At 42.5% G+C, this 14,074-nt stretch overlaps 1 protein-coding gene across 2 annotated transcripts in view; it reads right to left on the bottom strand.

Moving 5' to 3' along the window:
- Positions 1–2,781: 2,781 nt before the first annotated feature.
- Positions 2,782–14,074, bottom strand: part of rasgef1ba (RasGEF domain family, member 1Ba) — a 28,808-nt gene continuing 17,515 nt past the window's right edge. For both annotated transcript variants that reach the window (XM_067520421.1, XM_067520422.1), the window contains exons 7-14: positions 13,689–13,784; positions 13,196–13,298; positions 11,343–11,422; positions 10,158–10,253; positions 7,193–7,288; positions 6,654–6,777; positions 5,357–5,429; positions 2,782–4,496 (exon numbers count right to left, since the gene is read on the bottom strand). In XM_067520421.1, coding sequence (XP_067376522.1) covers positions 4,472–4,496; positions 5,357–5,429; positions 6,654–6,777; positions 7,193–7,288; positions 10,158–10,253; positions 11,343–11,422; positions 13,196–13,298; positions 13,689–13,784 — 693 coding nt within the window. In that variant the 3' untranslated portion in view covers positions 2,782–4,471. The remainder of the gene's footprint in view (positions 4,497–5,356; positions 5,430–6,653; positions 6,778–7,192; positions 7,289–10,157; positions 10,254–11,342; positions 11,423–13,195; positions 13,299–13,688; positions 13,785–14,074) is intronic.

Below are 14,074 nucleotides of genomic sequence, written 5' to 3'. Positions count from 1 at the left end.
CAATCGACTGTTTTGGCTGCACAGTGGCTGTTAACCGACCGCTGCTCGATAGTGTTTGACCTTCAGTGGCTACAGCAGAAGCACAGCGTGCACTGTTGGTCTGTCGTCATCAGGAAGCTGCGGACGTGTTTGGCCCCATCGCCTCCAACCTTCTTTCTTTAGCTCAGCTCATATAAGTGACCAGGTCACCGTAGCAGAAATAAGAGCGATGTCGAGTGCAAATGTTCTTCCTGTTAATCATGTTCGTACACTTGTGGCCTTTTGGTCTGGAACCTTTGGTTTTTAGCTCCTTTCTCCTCTGTGTGACCCGCTTATTTAATGTCACTCAATCTCTTCAGAAATGGCTTGGAGCAGTGCTGTGGTGTCTGGACACGGCAGTGCAACACAGCTGGTGTGGCCTTGTGGATCAACGGGTGAAGCATCAAACTGAGATCTCTGCAGGATCAAATCCCAGCCCAGGCAGCCACCAGGTTTCTGCTGGAGCAAGACTCAGCACCAGCTCCCTGGGTGTCGCCGGGGGTTCTGTCCACTGCTCCCCGTGGGGAGGGGGTTCAAGATCTTTCTTCTGACTTTTTTTGTTTTGACTCATTTCCTCTATTTTGTCTTCTGTGGATAATTGGTCATTTGGGTCAGTTCTTGGTCATGGTCACATTCTTTGTCTCTTTGTGGCCACATTCTGTCTCTTCTTAGTCATTTTTGGTCTTTGTGGGACTTTCATGTCCAGGTTTGCAGGGGCGTGGCCCTAAAGGCTGCTTGGCCTCCCCAGGTGACACCACCTGCCAGAGAGGCAAAGTGCTAAGTTTTATGATTTTGTACATTTCAGGTGGTTTCACATATTTATAACGACAGAATTTAGCAGCATTTTGCAGATTTTCCCTGCAAATGATTGTGTTTGTTCATTATTTGGAGTGAAAATTGTAGTTTATGTACATAATTGTCATTTCCGACACCAAACACTTTTAGACTATAAATATACAGTTTATTATTTTCAGCATTTTTAAATTGGAGCTGAAACCTTTTCAATCATTTTCCAAACGTTCCACCCTACTTTGAGCGTGTGCCCCAGTTCGGCCACCTCAGCTAGACCCACCCCTGCAGGTTTGATCCTTTGTGTCTTTGGGATCATATTGTGTCCACTTTTCTGTTTATTTTTAATCTGTTTGCTTTTGGCAGTTTATAATTTTGCTCCTTAGTTGTGGTTTTGTTTGTATTGTTTACTTTTTAATTAATATTTTTCCTCATTGAGGCATTTTGTGTCTGATCACTGTGACTTTCAAACATTAGATATGAACTCTTCAAACAGAGGTTTAGAACCAGCCCCCCCCCCCCTTTTTTGCCCCCTGGTTCCGAGCCCAGATGGGCCTGTTCAGTATTTCATTGATGCTTTCAAAACCACAGTATGGTGGTTGTACTTGTACATCATGAGAGAATAATTCACGTTCACAGAGGATTAATATTCAAATCTTACTGAGTTCAGACGTATCAGTAGCTGCACTTTTAAATCCTAACATGAATTATGTGAAAAACGTCTCAGTCCCCAGTATTTGTCCTCTGCACTGACTCTATTTGGCCACTAGGTGGAGCCAAATGTGTATTTTTATTTCCCGTCTCTAAGAGAATAATTTACTTCACTTTGTCCGCCTCAAATATTTACTGTAAAAACAGATTTTTACTATGTGATTTAAAAGAAACGTACGTTACTTAAATTATATTATTTTTATAAGAGCTTTTGAAAATATGTCTCTGTCCTTCTGACTTTTTTTTTATCGTCCTTCTGTCTGTCTGTCTTCCCAAACAGGACTGTGAAGCTGAGGGACAGTTCAATCATCTCTGCACGTGGTCCAAACTTCAGGTTTGCAGTTTTGCTCTTTTCATTCATCTTTTCCTGTGGTCGAAGAGTCACAGTCACAGTTTAACAAAGTACAAAGTTGAGCTACTTTCAGTTCAGTTAGTATTTTTCTTTTTATTAAATTTGACAGCTCTTTGTTTTTCCTACTCACGTGATTGTTTCCAAAAATAAAAAAACATGTGACTTCCTTATGAAATATGTAAATACAAGTACATCTGAAACAACAACACAATCCTGCTAACATTAATGCATCACTAGTAATAATTTATTCAATACTTTTGATACTTGTAGTACTTTTACATAGTAACATTTCCTCTGCAGGACCAGTACAATGTATCAGATACATGCTCACTCAATACTTAAGTAAAAATGCAAGTACTTGCTTTTGTTGCAGTAATACTTCATAATCTTTAATCACAATGAAGTAATAGGTACATGCTCTAAAAATATCCCACTGAAAATATTTCTAAACACTATTTATTTGTTCAACAAACCTACAAAGATGAAATTATATTAGAGCTGATTTTACCCACTTTATGTACTGACTGTTTAAATAAATGATGTTTTATTGTTGATTAAACAATAAAATAAAATATTTCCCCCTGAATTACAGTGAAGGAGTAATAATGTACTGGACTGATGTATTTAGTTTTTTGCAGGTATATGATGATATGTAGTGAAGATAAAACGGTGAAGCTCCCAATTACAATGCAGTGTAAGTATTTCACCACCACGGTGTTTTTATGTCCAAACATTTCACTTTTATGTCCATTGTGCACAAAAACCTGGAGACCAGGACCATGTAATGTAAAAGTCACTAAGTGTGACGTCACTATTTTAGAAAGTTTAGATATTCACTCTTTAATACATGAAGCGTTTTAGGTTTAATCTCTTCAGTGAGGTGACATGATGACACTGGACAAATGCACCCGTTCATTTTAAAGTATTTTATTAAGTCTCTTTGAACACAACTAAATCATTTAGAAACACTTCCTCCATTTCATTTTAACAGTCCAAATACAAACGGATGAACACGGGAATTGGGGGGGAGAAGAAGCTCACAGTCCGAATCCAAACCACAGCAGCACTGTGAGCGGTCAAGGCAAAGCAGACAAATCAGTCAAACAGAGTGATCATCATATTCGGAGCTAGTACCTTGAAAAGTAAATGTCTCATACAAACTTGTATAAAAATAATAGCTGAGCCATTATCTGAGGACCAAGCATGTTGTGTAGCTAGTACAAACTTAAATAACAATAATATAATAACATGTTGGCAAGAGAACATAATGTAACTAAACATGTAAAGATTTATAAATAAAACATCTGGGAAAACAGTTTCTGAAAATAACAAAATAAAGGGATTTTTAGTCTCTGTAGGGTTTAAACAAATCCTCAGTTCACATTAGTCACACACTAAATTCAGTTCTCTGACTGAACCACCAGGGGGCAGCACGATCACACTCATGGTCTACACAAGCAGGGAGGAAGGGAACAGGATTAAAAGGACAAGTTCGCTGCTTTGAAAGTCTCTTTAAACACAGACGGAGGTCGTCCACACTGTAACCACCTGTCAGGTGGGAATTGGAGTAATTGTAGTGTCTGTTTGGCTGTTGAGCTGCAGTAGAAGATCATCATTTAATGATTTTAGCTCCAATTTCACTGATGGGGGCATCAGGGCAAAAACCTAGTTTGCCATTTATACAGACAGTTGTTTTAGGACAGACTGTAAAGACTGTGACCCTGTGTACACACACACACACACACACACACACACACACTTCTGAGCAGCACTGGGCTATTTTAACACCAATTGTCAGGAAGGACACGTCACATCTTCCATTCACGCTCACTGCTGAAGGTCTCACCCAGCTCCAAATGAAGTGCTCTTCAGACCCAACCCCAGTCCCTACACTGGGACAATGTGGGGGGGGGCATGAGAAACACTTTGGTTGACACTCACTGAGGCTTTCAGTGTGGGTTCAAGACAAACCACTTTACCGCTTTAAAATAAATCACATAACTTTGCACAACAAGCAAAAACTGTTACATCTTTTTAAAAATGCAGCCAGTGCATTTTTTTTTTCTTACACATCACAGTAAACAAAACCATCAGAAACACAAAGAGACACAGGTGGGCCTCATACAAAAGGAGCCAGACGAAACTACAAATGACGTCTAGGTTAACGAGGAACAGTGTTACGGAACAGTTCTCCATGTGGCGAATGCTGGTTTGCAGAACCAGAGAGAGGAGTTGCCACCTTGCTTGTTGCATTTAGCCGACCAGCAGCTAACTCTTTTAGCTTCAGAGGAAAAATAGGTGACACCAACGTCTCATTAAGACTCACAGAAAGGGACAAAAATGCTTCTGTGGCCTTTACTGTAGCTTTTCCTTTTTTAAAAAAGACAACTACAAAGTCTTACAAAGAGATGAAAAAAGCAGCTGTCTTCAAATATACAGCACGAGGAGCAGGAGGGTAAAGAAAAGCAGAGATACATAGAAATCTTGAAGCTGGGATGGGGACACTAAAGGTCCTCGCCAGCCAAAGTACAGATTGTCGCTTCCCTTCGGACACAGGGACACTGAGACGCTTTTTCATTCGGGTTCCCTCAGTTTCCCGCTTTAGACCCTGTTCAGCAGACTTGACCTGTGGACACGAGAGACAGAAACACAGGTTAGTAAAAAGTGCACAAACAACAATCACAAACTGTGATCACGTCACAGTGGAGGCAAAGCTCAGGGGGAAGAGGAGACGGCTGGCAGGGAGTTAGGAAACATCACATATGGCCCTGGATCCAAAACCCACTCTCAGCTGTGGCCTCTGCCAGCGGGACTGTTTGGCCATTTCTGTAAAATCTGTATTTTGTTTTTTTTTCACAATTTATGAAAAGAGGTAGAAGAGAAATGATTCAATTTCAGGACTGATTTCTATTTTTTTTTTTTCAATCCAAATCCCGAGAGGAGCCAGAAGATTCAGGGAAGGATCAGCTGACTGTCTGGTTACTTTGAGCTTGCTGTACCTAATAAACTGATCACTAGAAAACCCGTTTCTCCTCCATCTCCCAGACACGGTGTGTGTCAATTCGACTTTAATGTGTGATGGAGAGGTCACATCTCTCTGTCAGCTCTCTGGGGGTTTCTTCAGCCCGTTAGAGCAAACTGAACAGAGACCTCTGCCCATCGTCACACACGTCCTCAGGGAGGGAGGGGGCTTTGGTGTGTTTTACTGAGAGCTGGGTGTCACTGTGGGGAAATGACTGATGTGCTTAGCAGGTGTTCGTGCCTGCTGAGCGCCTGCTTCTTTAATGCATTTATTGAATCGTGTGCAGGTCAGCGTCGGTCTGACCCGCGTGCCCCCGTTGGTCTGCTCGGGCAGCCGGGAGGCAGGACGGGATGTGGAGGTGGAGGGGGGGGGGGGGGGAGGTGACGGTCGCGAATGGCCTGAAGGCTGAGAGTGGGTTTGTGTGTACAGACAGAAACGAGGGGGGGGGGGGGGGGGTTACGCACCTCAGAGACTTCCATCTGTCCTTCTCCATGTTGTTCTCAGGGCCTTCGCTCTCGTATGAGGCCAGATATAAAGCTGCAATGAGAAAAACCAGGGAAATTCATTTACTGCACTTATTACATATTTATCCCTTACTCTTCATTTCCCTCATGTTTTTATCCGTTTGACCTATATACTTTGAAAAATCGAAATTAAATTTGTTTGATCACTTAACATTTCTCATTGATTACAATCCTTAATTTTTTAAAATCTTAGTTTATTCATGGGCGGGGGTCTCATACTTTTGTGTGGTGTTGCCCTAGTTGGATGTGCTTTGTTGTCGTCTGTTCCTGGTTCATGGACATTATTAATTAATTTTTAATTCAGCCATTTATGTCCTAAGCTCATCTGTGCAATAAGGAAATACCTATTTGGATGGTGGAGGATGTTCAAACTTGCTCATTAGTTGGACTGAAAAGCCGGTGGCCAACAGCTCAGTGTTAATCGCTGCATAAAGATCCGAATTGAGGCTTAATTCATACATGCAGGCATATGAGTCACGTTTCTAAAGAGTTGACTCCAGATTTTTGTGGCTTCTTTGCTCCAGTAGGATTAATTTTTAGTTCTTATTTGGTTCAGTGTTTTTCTTGCTCTTATTTCTTCACTTTTATAACTGGCACAACTCTTTTCTGACAATAATTCAGTGAAGGACACCAGGTTGGGTAGAAAGGTGGAGTAGACAAGAGTGAGGTGAGGCAGTTTCAATGTTCTAGATGCTTTGATTTAATTAATGTAGCTGAAAATGCAGTTAGCTGCACATATTTAGGATAAATGTTGTTTCCTGCACTAGTGTCAGGAAGATGTGCAGGCCTCCCTGTCTCTCTCTGATAAGACGGTGATAAGAGCTGAAGCCAGTGACACGGGACTTTGATGTGGGTTTAAAGAGACGGAAACTATCAGCGCTGCTGAGGATGAGAGGTGATAACAGTGTGTGTGTGTGTGTTTGAAGCTTAGCAGGAAAACAGTCATTCATGTCATTAAGAACAAAGAAACAGTCTATTACCGTGTTTTTTGTCCCACACGTCACTGACAGTAGTAAAGTCAAATTAACACGCAGGGTCTCAACATACATTGTTTATTAATTAGAATATTTCTGTGTCTACTCTGTTATAATAAAAAGATACATTATGTGTATTTATGGACTAAGTTACTAAGCTGATGTCGACTTAATATCTTGGTTTTTCTGCCCTGTTCCTCTCTTAAAGGAACATTTCTGCACATCACATCAGACGCAGCTCATAAGAAATAAAACAAACTCACCATCTTCAGTGAAGACGGGAGCCGTCAGCAGGTGCTGCAGGATCTTGCGATCCTTCTCGAACGGACACTCCACCTTCTTCCACGTCATGAATTCGCTCACTTGTTTGGCGAGTTCCCAGAATTTCTGGAAAAAAAACAAAACCAGGTTAATATTCAGAAGTGTTTGACAGCAAAAAGTTTCCTTATGGCCAGACGTTAACACACCCATTAACTGTGGTGACAGTCAGCTGATCTGTGTGTGTGTGCACACATGTATAAAGCAACGGTTCCCAGGATAGAACTAATTATTAATAATAGCATCTGATTCAGCGTAGCTGTGATGAAAGAGCAGTGGAAACAGAGGGTTTGTTCCATGGAAACAGCTCAATTTTACACACTTACAACCGACTTCTCCATTTTGTGTCACTCTTTAGGGAAGTGGAAATAAATAGCACCAAATCTGTTGCCCTGTGTAGTAAATATAGTGATGTTTTTTTCTGGGGAAACTCCCTCTGGGGATTTAAAAAAGAAAGAAAAAAAAAAAAAAAAATTCACTCAACCTCAAAGTTGATGTGTCCATTCGGCAGCCTGTTGGCACAGCCCTCGTTGAGGAAGTAGATGTCTTTTATGAGCAGGCTGAAGAAAGGGACGACAATCTGCAAGACAACAGAAAGAGAAAGGGATTTAGTGTCACTGAGAAAATGTGCAGGGAGTTTCCACAGGGGGAAAAAAAATTAAAAAATTGAATCAATACAGAGGATCTGTTCCCATGTTTAATATCTTACTACTCCGAAACAGAGCCCTTAGTGTTCGGACCAAAGGAGTTAGAGCAGCACCTACATCACCTGATCCAACCTCACAGGAGGAAATTCCTCCGACCAGAAATCGAACGGGAGACCGGAGGAAAGATGGCGTTTGAGTGAGGAATTCCCCTTTAAGAAGGTCCTTAAATAATTCACACACATGATACAGGTCACTGCACGTCTAATGTAGATGTTGGCAGCGAACGGGGGCTGAAGGTTGTAACATGTGACGGGACCTGACCAGCAGGACTTTAAGGCGGCTGCTGTGGCTGATGCATAAACGCCAAACAGTGCAAAGTGGCACAGTGACCTATAAACACTCACTGGCCACAACATTAAGTTCTACTTTTCCAAGGTTCTAATTGGAGAAAGGTGATAATTCTAACACAGAACGTGTTTATTATTGGAGGTTCTAATGTTTGGCTCCTTCATTCCCCGGTTTTAAGCTACAAACTGAGAAATGACCTCTTTTCTGAACATGTTCCTGCTCAACATTATCAAACATTTATGATGCTTTTCAACAAGGCAGAGCAGCAGTCTGAGCTGTTTGTGTGTCAGGATTTAGACAAGTCATCCTGTGTCACTTGGTTAAACCAGCTATTCTTTTTCCTTTTTTTTTGGTTTGGCAGAGCCAGAGAATCCACCACCTACGTCTTTGTTTAACTTTGTACTTGGCTGCTTCACAGAATTGTGAAATTGATGTGATTTTAGATTTTGGGTGCAGTCGACAGCTTGTTAACGGGGCCACGCACAGAACTACCAGTACTACGAGGAGGCTGCAGGGGTAGGATGCCGTTTACATGGACGAGCTTGTGTGTGTGTGCACGTTCGGATGCCTGTTGTGATGCATGTCACACACGTCTGTCCACACATGTTCTGCTCTTGGAGCTTTAAAAAAAAAAAAAGCTGTTTTTCACAGCTGGACGAGAAGCCAGACGGGCACCAGGTTTAGATTTGTGGCAACATCCATTACAGCAGAGAGATGAATTAAAGGCTTCTCCTGACTATTTCTGTCTTTCGACAAGTTAAAAACCTTTAGCCGAGTAGCTGAGCAACAGGAAATTTCTCAAGCTAAAAATGTCAAAACTCAGTTTCCATTGTTTTTTCTAAAATGCTAATATTTGCTGCTTTTCAAAAATGACTGAGTTCTTGTGAGTAGACGTTTGCACTGCTTTAGATTTCACATCAAATAGGTGAAATAAGAAAATGATCAGATTAAGCGATAATGGAAATGATTTTCTACAACATCTTCTGTGGTAATATTCTTATTGTTCAGCTGATTCTTGATTCTTTGCAGTTATGTTTTTCTTGACATTTTTGTTTCAGTCAAATCACAAATGTGTCCCTTTAATTTTTGGTAATTTGGTAATTTTTTTGCATCACCAGCCCCCAAAACTAAACACCATTGTTTCCTAAATTATAAATTGATTGTTATATGGATTTTCTCCAAATTAAAGCAGCGATATGCAACGTAAGATGGAGGAGGCTTCACTCCTCTCCCTGCTCTACTACGTGTTGCTCACACCTTTGTGTATTAGTTGTTGACAAATTACAATAAAAAAAAAAACACGCACTGAAAAATGTTGCATCCTTCAGGCTTTACCAGAGGAACTACTGCATGAAAGTGTAAAGAAAACCTGTGTTGGAGTCGGACAACAAGCTTTAAGTGGGTGTAAACAGGAATGTTTTTTAAGTTTCGTCTTGCTGAGCTGCTCCTGCACAGCTACAGTAAAACTCTGCTTTGGACCAGCTGACTGATGCTTGAGAAATGAACAAGGCAACGACGGCCTGATTAGTTCCACCTTTGTGTCCTTGTAAGAAAGAACAATCCTAAAGCAAAAATCGGGGAAACACAAACGTCGGCTTTGTCCATCCTCTGAAAACGTCAACAGCACCGTGGATGGCTGGAAGAGACCATGAGCAAAACCCCAACCCTCCTTAAAAGGACAGGTCACAAGAGCAAGAACATACCAGACTTTTTGGGAACTTTCCATTTCACAACTCTGACCTCTTGTCCTGGTATGTTTGCAGCCCTCAAAACAATAAAGATACATATTGACGGTACAGCCTGTCTCCATTAAACCAGTGACACAGCATGTGGTGACCCGAGGAGGAGGAGGGGGAGGGGGACACAAGAAGGAGCGGAGAACACTTTGTTCTGGAACACGGCCGTGTTCTCCGAGCGTATTTGATGAGACCCATCTCATAACTTGACCTCTCAGTCCCCTCTGTTATGTAACCTCATCCCTCGTCCTCTTGGGAGGCTGCAGATAATCACGAAGGGAACGATAACGAGGAGAGCTGTCGTTTGTTTTCCTGCTTCGCCTTGACGTCAGCCACTTCCTTCAAGTTGGATGCAGCAGAACAAGATGATCATCTCTACTTCTGACGTAACTAAACTGCTGCAGCACCAGTGGTCAGAGTGTTTATTCAGAATCTGAGGGTCACGGCAGCGGTCAAGTGGTTGTTCGTGAGACAGCAAACACATAAGAGAAGCTGGAGTTCCAGCTAAAGGCATTAAGACCTAAATGAAAGTCTGACGTGCCTGAGCAGACGTTTGGCTGCTGAATGTGTCGGTAATGTCCGTCGGCTTTTTGGGAAGGTTACCCGGGCGATGACGGGCCGGTGCCCGGCTCAGCGTCTTCACAGCTAAACGAGTTCGATTAAATTCCTATTCTGTTTTACGAACGTGTCCTACAGGCCGTGCTGCTCGGCGTCTCACCTTCTCTCTGCTGCTGTTGGCAGTCAGCGACCTCTGTGTGGCTCCTCTCAGCGCGGTTCTGTAGTTGTAGAAGTTGCTGGAAGGATCCATTTGATGCTGTGGAGAACAACAGATTGCACAGGTTCAGTGTGTGCACATCAAGCAAACAAAGGTGAAGACAGAAAGCGGTTTTGAGTTGCTAAAGTTTTCGTGTGTCGTGCGCCAAAAACCTACTGAAATCATTTCTTTGAGAACCTTTATTTTGTGTTTTCAGAGTTTCAAATTGCAAACTCTTCAAACTGACTTTAAGCCTCGTCATGCACCACTGATTCATAACATTAACGGACACGTCCACGTGCACACGTGAGCGCCGCAACAGCCCTTTCTGCTCGTAGTCATTCATCCTGTTCACACTGGCCATCAAGAGCTTTCAATAGAGGTGATAAGGATTAAAATTCCACAGTCCTAAAAAAAAATTCTTTAAGCTTGTCGGAGTCATGTGTTTGGGAATCAGCAGGCCCCACATGACCGTGGACGAGCAGCTCAAGTCCACTCATCCATCAGAGTAAATTACACCTCATTGCAAGAGAAGATTCAGGATGGGATGATCAAAAGGAAATAATCAAACAACAGAAACAAGTAAAGAAAAAGGGGTTTGACTGGCGGAAAGATCTCGGCAGCAAAAGCTCATGACAGATTCGAGATTTTAAATTATTTACTTTTGTGTACTTTCTTGGGAAATATTAAACCAATTAAGACATTCAACAGCAGTAACAATGTCAAGGCTCATGTTCTAATTAGTGACTGCAGATACACATCAGTTTAATTATGGGGCTTCATCTGTCACGAACACGTTTAGCTCGTGGTGCTCGTTTCTTTCGACACCAGCCTTCAGCAGGGCTGCGTTTCTGTCCTTATTCTCACACTTAACCCAACAACTCGCTGACATAACAAGCGGCTCCCACTCACGCCTCCAACACACTTAGTCATCAGCGTCAAACCCAACAAAACCACACACGTTGGCAGCTGCGATACGTGTGGGCACACAAGAAAACACAGGCTTCGAGTTGAACGACTCAAACTGCGGCGCAAAGCGGATGAAAAAAGTAACAAAATTTTGGAGTGAGGAGAGTTTTTCCTCCACAGTTACCGAACTTCAAGTCATGGAAGCAGCTTTCAGGAATAAAGCTTTTCATGCAGACTTACTTCTAAAATGTCAAACTTGGCCGTTTTGACTTTACTCCAGGTCTTCTTCAGCCGGGACACAGGACTCATATTCATCCCAGCTGGAAGACAGACACACACACATACAATAAAGAGACACCATTAGAGAGACAACACACAAGTGCACAAACACCATCACATTAACACCTGGCATTTTCCCCATTCATTCTATGCTAGTCGTCCTTTACCACCAGCCCCCCTCCCTCTCTCCTTCCTTCCCATTTGTCCTACTGTTGTGTCTCCTGGTGCAGCGCAGCAAAAAGCTGCAGGAACAATGTAGTTACACGCCTCACTTCCCCTCCCAGCGCTCTGCTTCCCATATGGTGGTGCTCTGGATTGTGCGTTCCCGTTCCCAAAACTGCTCGTCACCAGAGCTCAACAACACCACAAAACAACAGAGTGGAGTAAACAAAAGAGCTCTCATCCACACACACACACACACACACACAAAAGCAGCATCAACGCTTCACCTCCCCTGAGACACCAGCGTTAAGTGCTGCAGGGCTAAACTCAAAGAAAGTCCGAGCAGACGGGGCATGTGACAGTGTGTGTCCAGGCTAGGAAATGTCTCCGTGTGTGTGTGTGTGTGTGCGTAAGGGCAGGTGCAGAATTGTGATCCTACAAACACACACACTCCTCCTTATGAGAACATTAAGGAAATATTTTCTCCTTTTCAGTCCCATCACAATGTAGCTGAAGCAAAGCGAGGCCCTTGATCCTTGGGATCTTTTCCATTTTCCGATCAGTTCTTACGGTTCTATTTGATCAGAGCGTTATATAAAAATCTGGAAGAATAAAAGCCTGATTGAGTAAATTAGACAATTTGGATGAACTAACCCTGTAATGACATCACTAATACACTGACTGAGCCCCGTGGATCCCTGGAGAGGAGGAGGCTGGTGGGGGAAGGATTTGCCTGTGGCACTCTGTCTCTCTCTCTGGGGAGAAAGAGAGGACAGCTGGCACTCCAGTATTCTCTACTCTGCTCAACTCGCCCCCCCCCTCACCATTCTCTTTCCTTCTCCCCCCCCCCCCCCTCCTTTGTGTGCTCACTCTCCTTCTCTCTGGTCAGTGGTGACCATCTGCCTGAAGGGTTTGTTATGTGTCCTGTTCCAGCTGCTTCCCTCATCTCTTTCAGTGCTGGACATCCTCCCTCAGGCCTGTGAGGATGACCAGATGCCTTTGCCTCTGAAAACTCGGACAGCTCGGGGATCCCCCAGCGTGGTCTCTAACCCGACGAGGTGTTTTATTGCTCCACGTGTGAGCTAAAAAGATAATTCCACTGATTCTCAGCTTGCTCCATTTGGTTCTACTTTGATGAGTACATGTACATGGATGAAATTGCTGGGACCCTTCCATCAAAAAAAACTAAAGACAAACTGGGTATTTCAAGTAACACCAGAAACAAACCTTCCTCTAATTAAAATAGAGAAATCATCACATCTTCAGTCTTGTAATCACAGCACACACTTAAAACATCACTATGATCCAATTATTCAGAATCTTTTCTAACAAAGTTGCTACATCTCCTGTAATATTTGAAATATTGTTTTATTCCTAACATTTTATTAGTTTTGTCAGTTTCAAGTTGGTAGAAATTTGTAGCTTCCATTCACCGATGACCAAATGGAAAAAGAAAAAAAAAAACCCTGAGCAGGAATGTAGACCTCACTCCAAAAGAGACTGAAGACCCGATCAAGTCTGGATTTCTCAACTAATCTCCCCCCAAAGAAATAAAATGCAGTGTCTCTTCTGGTTATGAGTAGCTGTGCTACTTGTCAACACAACAACAACACGAATGTGTTTTTATCTCAGATGCATGAGCAACAACTCACAGATGATGGCCATGAGGGAGTTGAAGTTGCCGATATTGAAGCATTCCCTTGCTACGTCAATGAAGAACTCGATGACTCGAGCTCTGTGCTTCTTCTTCACAGGCTGTTAAAAAAAATAAATAAAATAAAATAATTACTCCATTAGTGTGTTTCACATGTTTGATGGAAATCTGGCTGCTTTAAAAATGTATCATCATTATCAGGGACTGTTGGCTGGTGAAACACTGTGTGTGAATCAGTGTCTTGTATAAAATGAATTATCAGTTTTGAAGACAATAAGCAATCAGAGCGTGTGAACCCTGGGCTCTGGGAAGTCGCAGTAGGTGTTTTTCCACTTTTTGCTGACATGTTCTAAGTGTCAGTCTAACACACTTAGTTCTAACACTTAGAAGATGGAAACTACATGGAAACACGTTAGGAGATTGGTTTTGAAAATTGTTGTCTGCAAAGGGCTTGTATTTCAACGCCAATTTGCTTAATGTTCATCACTCACCATGCAGATTTCAGTAGCCACCAGATAACTGAGTCTGTTGAACCATTCAACGTAAGCTTCCAGGTTGCTGGCCTTCTTGTGGTCACTGAAGCACCTCTGCAACAAGAGCAACAGACTTTAAATTAGCGTTTAAGTGCAAAAAAATGAAGCTGATGTTTAGCCCTTCTGCATTACTGAGCACAAAAACCTAAAGCCTGTGTAAATGGACCCGTTTGTAACGAGTAACACTCGGTTTCCCTCTGCTTGTGTAAGCACAATAGTGGCCAGTATTATTCACTCTCTGCATGCTACTCCTTTGTATGGACTCCTCTTGATCTAATTCCACACATTCCTTTGGCCTTACGCCACTCGCCTTGTGTACTTGTAGTGTTTCCCGCTGGTGGACA

The sequence above is a fragment of the Channa argus genome, chromosome 11, assembly GCF_033026475.1.
Source record: "Channa argus isolate prfri chromosome 11, Channa argus male v1.0, whole genome shotgun sequence".
Classification (NCBI taxonomy): domain Eukaryota; kingdom Metazoa; phylum Chordata; class Actinopteri; order Anabantiformes; family Channidae; genus Channa; species Channa argus.
Note: the sequence above shows the minus strand (reverse complement) of the source record. Positions and strands in the feature narration are given on the sequence as shown.